The sequence below is a fragment of the Nelumbo lutea genome, chromosome 2 (genome assembly GCF_056320005.1).
Source record: "Nelumbo lutea isolate HS-2025 chromosome 2, American lotus-T2T, whole genome shotgun sequence".
Taxonomy (NCBI): domain Eukaryota; kingdom Viridiplantae; phylum Streptophyta; class Magnoliopsida; order Proteales; family Nelumbonaceae; genus Nelumbo; species Nelumbo lutea.
In genome coordinates, this window is record NC_142685.1 from 71,327,586 (window position 1) to 71,340,977 (window position 13,392).

Genomic DNA, 13,392 nt, shown 5'->3' on the forward strand with positions numbered 1-13,392 from the left:
TCTCCTAAGATTTTTGTTTGGATTTTTTTTCAATATTCTCAGACATATCTGATGGAATTGAAACGAGGGACATGAAGAAAGTTGGAAGCAATGCTTTAAAATGGGGAGGCGTAATGCAAGGCATTCCACTACCTAGAGGGCAGAGGCATGAGACAGTTCAGAACACAATAGGTGTAAGAAAAAGAAAAAGAAGAAGAAGAAGAAGAAGAAGGGGATCTCAGTTTTTTTTATGAAAAGAAAAAGTTTTCTGTTAAGAAAAATGAAGATGCATGTTTTAATTGAGTTCTTGGAAACATTAATGATGAAGAAAGCATGTTATTAATGATCCCTCACCTCAACCACTTCTAATCTGCTTTAAAGAGGTAAGTCCAATATTACCTGATTTAGACCATGACCTTGATATTCTTTTAAGAGTAAGCAAGTTTCTACTACCCACAATATATTTGTCTCTCTCCTACTCATAGTCATTCACCTCTTATCTATCAATCCTTTCAAAATCCTCTACTTTTATTCCTAGAAACGTAGTGGAAGCTTTGGTAAAGACTAAGTGGAGGGAGGCAATGCAGGTCAAATGGATGCTCTCTTAAAGAATGGAACGTTGGATATTGTCAACCTACCACAAAGAAAGACCTCAGTTGATTGTGAATGGGCCTTTATAGTTAAATACAGGGTAGATGGTAGCCTTGATAGGTACAAAGTTAGGCTAGTTGCAAAGTGATGCACTTTTTTTTGAAAAGGTAAAGTATTAGATTGTAGTGCATGTATTGTATAAATATAAAACTGTTAATATATACATCCAACTGTGTACATTGAGGAGCTCTGCAAACAACAAAGAGAATAGGGTTCCAACCATGGTTCGTATTTCAATATCGATGGACATTTCACCATCTAGAGATGGGGAATTTTGGGGATATCTCACCAATCTCAATAAGAAATTTGGAAAATAAAAGTCATGGAAATTTTCTAAAACATGGAATTTACTAATAAACCTTAAAGGAAATATTCAAAGAAGTAAAATTGCAACATTTAAGGCTAAAAAAGCATAGCAAACAACCGTATGAACCAAATAGAAAACATTAAGGGGCTTTAATAGATATTTTTCTCTGCCTCCCTTTTAGTCTTCTATTTGAATTTGGATTCAGTCTTCACGAAACTGTCCTCACACCGTCCTCACAGCCTTTTGCAACCATGCATTGGGAAGATCTCCATGCTTGTATGTTTTTAGTCATAGGGAGATATTCCCAATGCACAGCTGCAAGGTGCTATGGGAACAGTGTGAGAATGATTTTGTGAGGACTGAATCCGAATTCCATTTATCTTTGTTCTCTTTATTCATTATTATACATGCCATTTACTTCTCAATTTGATTTTTGCCTTTTTTTCACTATACATTTTCATTAGATTGAGAATCCTCTTTTGTAGTAGTGTTTCTTCTTTCTCTTTTGGATTATATTGACTTCGTAAAGGAAACAGATCAAAATAATATACCAATCATTCAATCACAAAATCCCCACTTGTTCTTTTAGGAAAAGATTTATAAAAAACTAAGATTACTTAATGAAATATTAGAAACTCTCTAACAGTGCCCTAAAATATTAGTTGTGTTCCTTCTTTTTCTTTTAAATGTATAATCTATCAATAAGATCCAAAATATCACCAACATATTGATGATATATTGAAGATATTAGAGAAAAAATATTCCTGGATAATTTCATATTGTCCCTAGAAAAATGGGGAAATTTCAAAGAAAATTTTCCAAATATCATTGATATTGCAAATATGGTTCTAACATCAAAAAGATACTGTAGTTGGACACAGTAGTCATACAAAACTACAACTAGTCTTAGGTTTTGAACATAAAATAAAAACTAAAAGAAGAAGAGAGAAGGAAAAGGAGAACTCATAGAGAGATTTATGAGAAAAGAGAGAGTGGTTGTATTAAAACAACCACCTCACTCTTAAATTTATATTTATGGTATCATAATTGTAATAGGATTGAAAAGGGCTGAATACCCTTATTGCTTACATGGCAAGATAATAATAAGATAAGATAAGATAAAGCTGAAATAAACTAATCATAGCTGTTGTCATACAAACACAGTGGGGACCACACCAGTGGGGTCCACATCAGTGTTCTCTATACTCCCCCTCAAGTTGGGAAAATATATTTGTCATTCCCAACTTGCATAGGCCTGCCTATAACTTCTTCCTTGAAACAACCTTGGTGAGAAGATCTGCAAGCTGCATGTCGGAGGTGATGTATAGAAGACATACTTCTTGAGATGTAACCCTTTCTCTGGTAAAATGTTGGTCCACTTCAATATGCTTAGTTCTATTGTGTTGTACCGTATTATGGGTTATATTAATGCCAGCCTGATTATCACAGTATAGCATCAAGGGTTTCTTATAAGCAATACCCAACTTCTCAAATAGTGATCTCAACCATAGAATCTCAGCCACACCATTTTCCATGGACCTATATTCAGCTTTAGCATTGGAACAGGAAACAACATTTTGTTTTTTACTCCTCCAAGAGACAAGATTACCTCCTACAAAAGCACAATATCCAGAGGTAGATCTTCTATCATCAACATACCCAGCCCATTCAGCATCTGTGTAAATTTATATTTTTCATGTGATCATTAATCTTGAATAAAATGCCTCTGTTTGGGCACCTCTTCAAATATGCCAATATCCTCTCAACTGCAAGTAGGTGAGTAGTTCTAGGAGAGTGCATATACTGACTAACAACACTGACTGCATAACTGATGTTTGGTCGTGAGACAAAGAGAAGTTTTCCAACTAACCAATGGAACATAGCTAACCAATGGAACATAGCTTTATCTTCAAGAGGCTCTCCACCCTCTGCACTGATCTTGTGGTTCTGTTCAATAGGTGTGTCAGTAGGCTTAACACCCAACTTTCCAGTTTGTTCCAACAAGTCAAGAAGATACTTTCTTTAAGAAACAAAAATCCCATGCTTGGACCTAGCTACCTCAATACCCAAGAAGTATCGTAGCTCTCTCAGATCTTTCACCTCAAACTCTTGATGAAGGAGTTTCTTAAGAAACTCAATCTCACTGTTATCACTCCTTGTTACTATAATATCATCCACATATACAGCAAGCAAGGTTAAGGAAGAATCCACTTTCTTAATAAACAAGGTGTGGTCTGACTGGGCCTGCACATATCCGAACTTTTCAAGGGCTTGTCTGAATCTACTGAACCAAGCTCTGGGGGACTGTTTTAGTCCATATAAGGCTTTGTTCAGCCGGAAAACCTTCTTTCTTGTCTGCACACCATAAAATCCAAGAGGCAACTGCATGTAAACTTCTTCCTGCAAGTCTCCGTTGAGGAAGGCATTTTTAACATCCATCTGAAACAAAGGCCAAGAGTAACTGGCTACAAGAAATAATAAGACTTTGATAGTGGTCATCTTTTCTACTAGTGCAAAAGTCTCTAAGTAGTCAATACCATATGTCTGAATAAATCCCTTTGCAACTAATCGGGCCTTATACCTTTCAATGAAACCATCAACATTATGTTTCATAGTGAACACCCATCTACATCCAACCGGTTTCTTCCCTTTAGGCTGATCAACTATCTCCCAGGTATTATTTCTGATGAGAGCATCCATTTCTACTTTTATTGCATCATTTCACTCAGGAACTGACAAGGCTTCCTGCACTGTTCTGAGAATGGGAATGTCAAAAATGGACGCAAGAAAGGACTTGTAAGAGGGGGATAAATGATCATAAGACAAGAATAGGGAAATGTAGTGAGTTGTGGATGTGGTGCAATGACGTTTGCCTCTATGGACTGCAATAAGGAGGTCAAGGTCATCTAATAAAGGTGAAGGCTCAATAGTGGAAGGTATCTCATCTGTAATATCTGATAAAGGGACTGTGGTACCTGGATCTAGATTTGTAGAAAGAACTACGGTTGGCCTAGACTACTGATGACCAAAATCAACCTACCTCCACCGTTTATGATAGACTCTCACATCCCTGCACCTCTGACAACCTTCTCCATTACATCCCTCTTCACTTAATGGAACAGGTAAAGGAACTTCTAATGAGTTAATCCCAACCTCACTATGTTCCCCTGAGGAGAAGCCCTTGGATAATAGGGTACATCCTCAAAGAAAGTGACATCTATAGAGATAAATCTCCTCCTAGAAGTGGGTTCGTAGCAACAATATCCCTTTTGAGTTTGTGCATAACTAAGGAAGATACACTTTGAGGCCTTAGGATCAAATTTGGAATGATGACAACCAAGAATCTAAACAAAGCAAGTACATCCAAAGGTTTTAAGGGGAACGATAAACAACTCTTTATTAGGATATAAAAAGGGTAAATGGAGGTTTCATGTCAAGTACCCATGAAGGAATTCGATTGATGAGATATATTGCTGTAAGAATAGCATCACCCCAAAAATCGTATAGGCACATTGGAAGTAAACATAATGCTTCTGGCCACCTCCAATATGTGTCTATTCTTTCTCTCAGCAACCCCATTTTGTTATGGTGTATGAGGACAGGTACTATGATGGATAATCCCATGGTCAAGAAAATAAGAGGCTAATGGGTTTGCAAAATATTCTTTCGCATTATCGGATCTAAAAATTTTGATTTTGACCTCAAATTGGGTTAAAATCATCTTATGAAAGATCTGAGTCAATGCTGGAGCTTCATTTCGATAATGCATAAGGTAGACCCAAGAAAAACGAGTATAATCATCAACAAACAACAGAAAATATTTGTACCCTCCTATGGCAGTGATATGATAGGGTCCCCAAACATCAGTATGCACAATTTCAAAAGGAATCATGCTGTTATTACTCAATGAATAAGTTGTCCTACAATGCTTTGCAAGCTCACAACTCTCACATCTCAAATTGGATATCTGAATAGATTTAAACAAACTAGGAAACAAATTCTTTAAAGCCTGAAAAGATAAATGACCCAATCGATTATGCCAAAGCATAACCTGACCAATAGACTAAGAAACAAAAGACCTATTAGTTTCACTATCTTCCCAATGAGAACTCCCTCCAAGCAGATAGATTCCATTCGTCTCACAGCCAGTATCAATCACCTTCCTTGTCTCCAGATCCTAAAAAACACATCAATCAGGGAAAAATGTTACTGAACAATTCAGGTTTTTTGTAATGCTACTAACTGAAAGCAAGTTAGTACAAAATTTAGAAACATGCAAAACCAAAGATAAGGAAATGGCATTAGACAACTTGATGTCTCCCTTGCTAGAAATAGGAACAAGGGAGACATTAGCAATGGATACTTTGTCTCTGTCGAAAGATAAATGATAGATAGTAAACAGTAATGGCAAGCTAGTCATATGGTCAGATGCTCCTAAATCTATTACCCAAAAATGTTTTGTATTACCTGAAACTGAAGCATGGTAAGTTGAGGCCCGATTACCTGAATGAGCAAAAGTTTAGGTGGGAAGAGCTGATGGTGGCTGAGGAGATGGAACTGAATTACCAATTTCATTTTCCATCTGAGTCAGAGCGGCTCGGACAATAGCTAGGGTGTCTAAAGGAGTGCCTCTTGTGTCTAATGAGGTTGTACTACCAGTGTTAACAACCATATTAGCATTCCCCCCTTTTTTTTTAAGTTTTCCTAGAACTAGATGTGGATGCAACTTCCAACAGGTGTCTTTAGTATGTTTAGGTTTCTTGTAATGCTCACATACTAGGTCCCTCTTAGCTTCCTTGTTCATATACTTCTCCTTATCACCCCTTGGGCCTAATTGCTACCAAGGCTGATTCGAAAGGTTGTTGCTGCAACATAACCTTTCTCCTAGTCTCTTCAATGTGCACTAGGGAATAGGCTTGTGATAGAATCACATTGTCTCTTATCAACAATTATTGTCTCACAATATCATATTCATAATTTAGACCGTCTAGGAACTCAAACACTCTATTTAGTTTGAACTTGCTTTCTGTAAGTTTGTGCATCCTTCTGACTCTCCCATTCAATTGTTTAAAGATGGTCAATTTCATGCCACAGGGATTTCAAGGTTGGAAAATGAACAAAGACCTGTTTCTCTCCTTGCTTGAGATTTCTAACCTCACATTTTAGCTCATAAGCCCTAGCAATATTAAGGGGCTGAGAGTAGGTTTCTTTCATAATATCCCATATTTCCTTGGTTGTTTTTGCCCATAAGTAGTTTCGGCTGATATGTGGCTGCATAGAGTTGCATAGCCATGTCATCACCAAATAATTCTCCCAAACCCACTTATCATAAGTGGGATCCCTCTTAGTTGGTTCCTTCACATCCCCCAACAAATAGTTCAGTTTTCCTCTACCCCCAATGGCTGTCATGGCTGATTGAACCCATTCTAAGTAGTTTGATCCATCAACTTAATAGTTGTAATCTGAAAAGTGTTCTCAGTCATGTTTCCTAAACCACCAATCCCAAAAACACCTTTCCCTTGGTTCTTAAACTTCATTATTGGTTAGGAGTTAATTAAAGAACACCTTCTAATCACAGTAACATTTGGCCTACTGGGCCTGAAGCTAATAGCAGTCGGTCTACAAGCAGAATTCATATTCAATAATTAAAAAAAAAACATTCTAATCACTGTATCAGTCAGCCTACTGGGTCTGAAAACTAATAACAATCGGCCTAGAAACAGAAATTAGATTCAACAATAATGGGTCATTGAAACAGAGAACAGCTCTACTGGGTCTTCCAGAGAGAAAAAACAAACTTCAATCGAGAAAGGCAAGTCTAATCACCTATCAGAAACAGTAACAGTCCTGGATTTTTAGGGTTTTCTCTTAAAACCCTAAAATAGATAAAAAAGTAATTTTTTATAGCCGTACCTCTCAGATTAAGCTAACCTTGCTGCCGACCTCAAGAAGGAATGAAATCTTACCCAGAAAATTTTGAAAAAACTGATCTTGATCCAAAAGTCCTTTGGAAGTTCTGATTGTCACCTTTAGTCTTGATCAAAAACTAATCTTGATCTAAGAATCCTCAAGAAATTCTGATCGCCATCTTTAGTCTTGATAAAAAAACTTATCTTGATCTCTTTATCTTTCTCTGATTCTTCCTGATTATCAAGAACACAATCCAATCTTTGGACAGCTGCTACAATTTCTGATAACCTCCAAGAATCAACCAAAAAAAAAAATCTTTTTAATCTTCCAGCCCTAGGCAATTCTCATGTGGTCAGCTGGATCAGACTCACATGAGAAGCCCTAGATCTTGCTCTAATACCAAGTAGTCATACAAGATTACAACTAGTCTTAGGTTTTGAACAAAAAATAAAAACTAAAAGAAAAAGAGAAGAAGAGAAGAGGAGAAGGAGAACTCATAGAGAGATTTTTGAGAAAAGAGAGTGGTTGTATTGAAATAGGCGCCCCACTCTTAAATTTATATTCATAGTATCATAATTGTAAAAGGATTGAAAAGGGGCTGAATACCCTTATTGCTTACATGGAAAGATAATAATAAGATAAGATAAGATAAAGCTGAAATAAACTAATCATAACTAATTGCTGTCATACGAACACAGTGGGGACCACACCAGTGGATTCTTGTTGTATATTTAGCAATGAATATTAAATACTTTCGATATTCTTTTTCACTACTAATATGCCATTACTTTTGTTTTCAAGTTTCCAGCTGTGCCATCTTCAATTGAGAAGCCAATCTAGGTCTGAATTTTGAGTGTGAACTACCACTCTAGGAGCTGCAATTTGTGGACCCCGTATCAGGTATGCTCAGTTAAATTTTGGGCTTCAAATCTAATAATCTATTCAATGCAAGTTCAATCTAGAAAATTCAATTTTTCAAATACTAAGAAATCGATTCCCAAATTGGATTTTGTAATTTGGTCAGCAACCCTAACAAGTTCGGCCATGAAACATTTGAATTTCAGCCCTTCCAACAAATGTAACCAAATTTTGGTGGAAAAATCCCAATGGATAAACAAGTGATTAGTGGTCTTTGCTTCTTTGTTGCACAAATCACACAAGATTTTAGACAAGTTCAAGCCTTTCCAACCCGACATATCCTTCGCAAGGCATTTGTCTTCAGTAGATGACTAAGAGAAAATTTTAACTTTTGATGGATCAATCCCATCTCAAACAGCTTTACTAAGAAAGTAGTTGGTGGATTCTGACCCCAAGTCATTATTGATTGAGAAAAATCGAATTTAGACCAGAACCATAACCGTTAATCTAGAAGCTGTGGATTAATTCTTGAGTTTTGCAGAATCATAACCGTTAATGTTGGGACATCTCCCAATCATTAAAATTCCATCTAAAAGAAGGAATCTATAACACAAAATCACCATGACCAACATAAGAAGCCACTGAAACCTATTTCTTAGAAGCCATTTAGTACAAATCTGGGAACATTTGCTGTAGCTCAAATATGAAGAAAGAAAATGGAAGAAATTTGCTCAAAGAACTATACAAAAAATGGAAATAGGATGGAACTTCACAAAAATGAGATGGCTTGCAATATGAGGCAATAAGGTTAGGGACTCAACCACCCAAGAGAGGACTCTCTCAGCTTTCTAAAGAAAGCTCTAAGCTTCTCAAAACAAAGGGAAGAACTTGATGCCTCTAGCTTGAGATTAAAAAGCTTTAAATAGAAAACAAAAGCTACCTGATGGAACATTTAATGTAAAACTAGCCATTAGAAACCCACTAACCGAAATAGATGTTAGAAGCCCATTAATGAGTTAAAATGTAGGCCCGCTTGTCTTCTCCTTTCAAAATGATAGCGCTTCTCAGAGCATATTTTTAAACTACATCAACATTAAGGGGTAAGCTTGCACACAAATTATCTTTCCAAAAGTTTAAACTATCATGTACTCTTTCCTTATACTTGATCCACTTCAAAATAAGGAGGGTAATCTTTGTAAATCCCCTTCCAAACTACACAACCAAAAGGAAGATCAGAATCAGTTGCATCCCATCCATTATTTTGGAGACCATATTTCTGAGCACTAATAATTCTCCCTAAGTCATTTTGCTTATCAAAGAACCTCCAAAACCACATGCCCAAGAGAGCCGAGTTGAAAACCTTTAAATTTCTGATGCCCAAGGAAACAATTTTGAAGGGTTTGCAAATCTACCATTTTTTTATCAATACCATTTGACAAAGTGATATTTTTTAGACTCCTTCCAACTAATCCACAAGAAGTCTCTCATAGCTTTATTAATCTTCAAAGCTATTTCTGTGGACATGGGAAAGAGAGACATAAAATAAATTCGATGCTAGCCAAAACACTTATTATCAAGGTCACCTTACCCCCTTTGATAAATACCTTTCTTTCCAGGGAACCAACTTGTTGTTCACCTTCTCCACCATTAGGGCCCATATGCTTCTTTATGTGTATTTGGCCCCTAATGGTAGACCCAGATACTTGGAGGACAAAGTACCTTTCTTACAACCTAGCAAACCTACCAGTTCATGTAAGTCTTCCACTTCTACCATTGCCATCATTTCACTTTTAGCAAGATTAACCTTCAAACCTCAAACCACCTAAAACCAGACTAGCAAGTATCTTAGATAAATCACTTGCTCAGATTTAGCATCACAAAAAAAAAAAAAGAGTATAATCAGAAAATTTAAGTAGAGGGAGTCCCTCACCTGTATTACCAACACCAAAGACCTCCAAATAGCTACCTTCTACGGCTCTAGTAGTCATCCTACTTAAGCCTTCCATCAAAACGAGAAATAAGAGTGGTGAAAAGGGGTCCATTTGCCCAAGTCCTCTGGAGCTCTTAAGGTTTCCTTTTGCCAGCCCATTTAAAAGAATTGAGAACTTTGTTGCAGTGATACAAACCTTCATTCAATATCTCCACTTTTTTCCAAAGTGCATCTTAGCCATTATGTATTCTAGGAAAGCCCAATTCACATAGTCCTAAGATTTTTCTAGATCAACTTTACAAACTAAGCCCTTCTTACCACCAGTTCTTGAGATTATTAACTCATTAGCTATTAGGACCCTATCTTGGATATGTTTATTGTACATAAAATCTCATTGAGAGTTCAAGATGACTGAGCTCATCATCATTCTTAACATTGATGCCAACAGTTTCACTATGATTTTATGCACGCTTCCAATTATCAATTATTAGTCATAGATTGCATCCCTAAGTAGGAGTCTTATGACATCTCTAATTGAACCATTATCGGTTTTATTTTTTAATTAATTTTAGAATTTTCATATGGAATGCAAATGGTTTGTTTAATTACTTTTAATAATTTTTTACTTTTATTGTAAATTTTAATTATCCTATTAATATTAATTATTTTTAAATAGAATTCAAATATATTTTAGTTTTTAATTTATAATAGTTGCTAGATAAAAACTTGCTAAATTTTAATAGTTTTATTAACGTTAGTAATTTTTGTATAACTTTAGTTATTAGGTTTCTATTGAGTTGGGCCGAATTTAAGTTATTGGGCCCAACCTTTTATTTTTATTTTTAAGTTGTTAAGTTAGGAAGTAATAGAGCCTTAGGCCCATTAGTTTATGTTCTTTTAAGTTGTGGCTGTTCAGCTACTTAAAGTAGCCGACCTACTAAGGGTATCCATGTAATCTTCCATTCTTTTATTTTAAGTATATAAATCAAGAGGGGCTGGCGGCCAAAACTATTAAAAAATATGGCAACATCCCAATCTCTTATTCTTCTCTACTGCCGAAACCTTTCAGTTTCTTCTACTTTTCTTCACAAGGCATTCATCTAAAATTGTTATTAGCAAATTCTACTTGGTATCAGAGTAGGCCAAAGGTTTCTTGAGCTGCTTTATCATGCATCACTAGATCGACCGACTGCATGGTGATATGAGGGGCTGATTCAAGAGACCTCAAGTAAGCCCATTTTTTGGATTTTTTGGTGGATCTATTTTTCCCTATAGTTGGTCTAGGGTTTCCTATCGAATTCAGGAAGAACTAGAGAAAGGAGGAGACGCCTATTTTTGTAGGATTCTTCAATTTTGACCTAGGAAGTGGAATCCTAATTTCTTAGGGTTCCTTGGAGTTTTCTGAAGGGGGCAGTTCAAGTCCCATCTGTTTTGGAGGCCTCTGGAGGGAGCGGCTGCTTCTCTCTCTTCTCCCGTCCCATAGAAAAAGAATATTTTGTGGAAAAATCATCTAGGGTACCAGAAGGGTGTTTGTGGTGCTTTAAGGGTTTTATTTCATATTCTTTTCTGGGGATTATGGAGGGTCACGGAGTTGAGAACAAACCGGGGAGTGAAATGAAACCAGTGAAAGGAGGTGTCGGAGACCTTTTCGGGGTTGGAACCATCACTACAGTTAAGTTGGATGGTACAAATTTTTTAGAATGGTCACAATATGCAAAGATGGCCAATGGTGCTCGTGGGAAGTTGGGGTATATCACTGGTGAGGAAGTGAAACCCGAGACTAGTAGTTCCCGATGGGTATAGGAAAACTATATGGTAATGACTTGGCTGTGCAATTTTATGCTGCTCCATATAAGTAAAACCTTTTTGTTTGCAAATACAGCTAAGGAATTTGGTATGGAGTTGCAGAAACCTACTCACAAAATGAAAATGTTGCTAGGGCATATCAATTGAGGAACCAGGTTATCTCTACCAGACAAGGAGATAAACCTATTGCTGTTTATTTTTCGGCCCTTAAAACCCTATGGCAAGAGATTGACCATCTAGAGACAATGGTTTGGGAAACCACTAAGGATGTTGCTGCCTAACAGAAACTCTTAGAGAAGAATAGGGCTTTTGAATTTCTTGTTGGTCTCAATCCCAAGTATGACAATGTAAGGCAACATATACTTTCTAGGGATAGTGTTACTCTCTTTCAGGCATATGTATTAGGGGAAGAGAGTAGGGGGAATGTAATGATGAGGAATTCAGGTCTTGAACAGTCAGCCATGGTAAGTACTGTGAAACCCAAACAAAGTGAAAACCGGGGTGGCAGTGAAACCAGGAAGGAAGATAAGAAGGATTTGATTTATGACTACTATAAGAAGCCTAAACACACGAGAGATACCCGTTGGAAGCTTCATCCTCACCTTGTGTCGAATAAACTAAAAAACAAGAAGGGAAATGCTAACATTGCAGTCACTAGTGACTTACCTGGCCCCCCTACTACAACTACTTTGGAGTCTGTTGCAACTGCTGTAGTGAGGGCCGAACTTGAGAGATATGGGCAGTTACTAAATCTGCGAGATGCAGTCAACTCTAATCCGGTAACAGGTGGACAGCTAGGTACAAGTGGTTCTAGTGGTGGACATTCTACTTCCTTTGCTCATACAAGTAGTTCACATGCCATTGCAAACTATGTTTCTACTACAGGTAAGGAGGGGCGTCCTTGCATTATAGATTCTGGACCCTCAAAACACATGACCCATAGTTCTACTATTTTGAGTACTAACTTGTTATCTTTTAGTAGTTTGACTAAGAACTTGAATTGATCAGTGATTTTTTCTCCTGACCATTGTGTTTTGCAAGATCTGGTTTCAAAGAGGACGATTGGGAGTGGTCATGAGGTGAATGGAATCTACCTTCTGGATGCGCTTCCTCATCATTAGAGTCATCATGTTAGCAAGGATTTTGAGTTAGAGTCTGTGAGTCAGATTATGCTTTGTCATAATCGTTTGGGACATTTGTCTTTTTCTTCTTTGCTTTTCTTGTTTCCGAAGTTATTTGAGTCCGTTAATTTGTCTAGCTTAGAGTGTGAAAGTTGTCGGCTTGGAAAACATTGTAGACATTCATTTGAAGCTAGTAACAAAAGGTGTTCACCTACTTTTGATGTTAATCATACTGATGTGTGGGGACCATACCATGTTTCCTTCTATGGGTGGCTACGAATTTTTTCATTTATTTGTGGATGATTTTTCTCGATATTCTTGGATTTACTTAATGAGATGCCGTGATGAGGTACCATCCTTGATTCGACAGTTTCATCAGATAGTGCTAACACAGTTTGGGGTACGAGTGAATGTGTTCAAGTCAGACAATGCCAAGGAATGCTACTCCAGTCCTTGTGTCCACTCCTTTGTTTGGTCCTCCTTTGTCACCTATCTTACCACCTCCCTTGCATCCTGCTTCTCAATGTTACTCACAACAGCACCTACGACTTCACGGGGAGGTTGATTCCACTGCAACAGAATCCACATCACTTCCTATCGGATCCTTAGAGACTCCAGATTCGACTAACATGGACTCAGGTATTCCTCTTGATCCCTCTAATGTTTTAGTTCCTATTGATTCTACTAATCCCATTGCAGACCTAGACCTTCCTATTGCACTCAGAAAAGGGAAGAGAAAGTGTATTGCTCATTGTATCTCACAATATCTATCCTACAGTGGACTTTCTCCTTCATATCATGCTTTCCTTTCTTCCCTTGACTTTGTGTCT

At 37.1% G+C, this 13,392-nt stretch overlaps 1 protein-coding gene across 5 annotated transcripts in view; it reads right to left on the reverse strand.

Moving 5' to 3' along the window:
- The window catches only part of LOC148871462 (PH, RCC1 and FYVE domains-containing protein 1-like), an 80,191-nt gene that overhangs the window by 35,875 nt on the left and 30,924 nt on the right, over positions 1 to 13,392 (reverse strand). Inside the window, exon 5 of one of the 5 annotated variants that reach the window (XM_088973737.1) lies at positions 4,814 to 5,114. The exons of the other annotated variants lie outside the window; for them this stretch is intronic. Within the exon in view, the coding sequence (XP_088829863.1) occupies positions 5,001 to 5,114 (114 nt within the window). The 3' untranslated portion in view covers positions 4,814 to 5,000. Of the gene's footprint in view, positions 1 to 4,813; positions 5,115 to 13,392 lie in introns of those variants that run through there. 5 annotated transcript variants of the gene reach the window in all.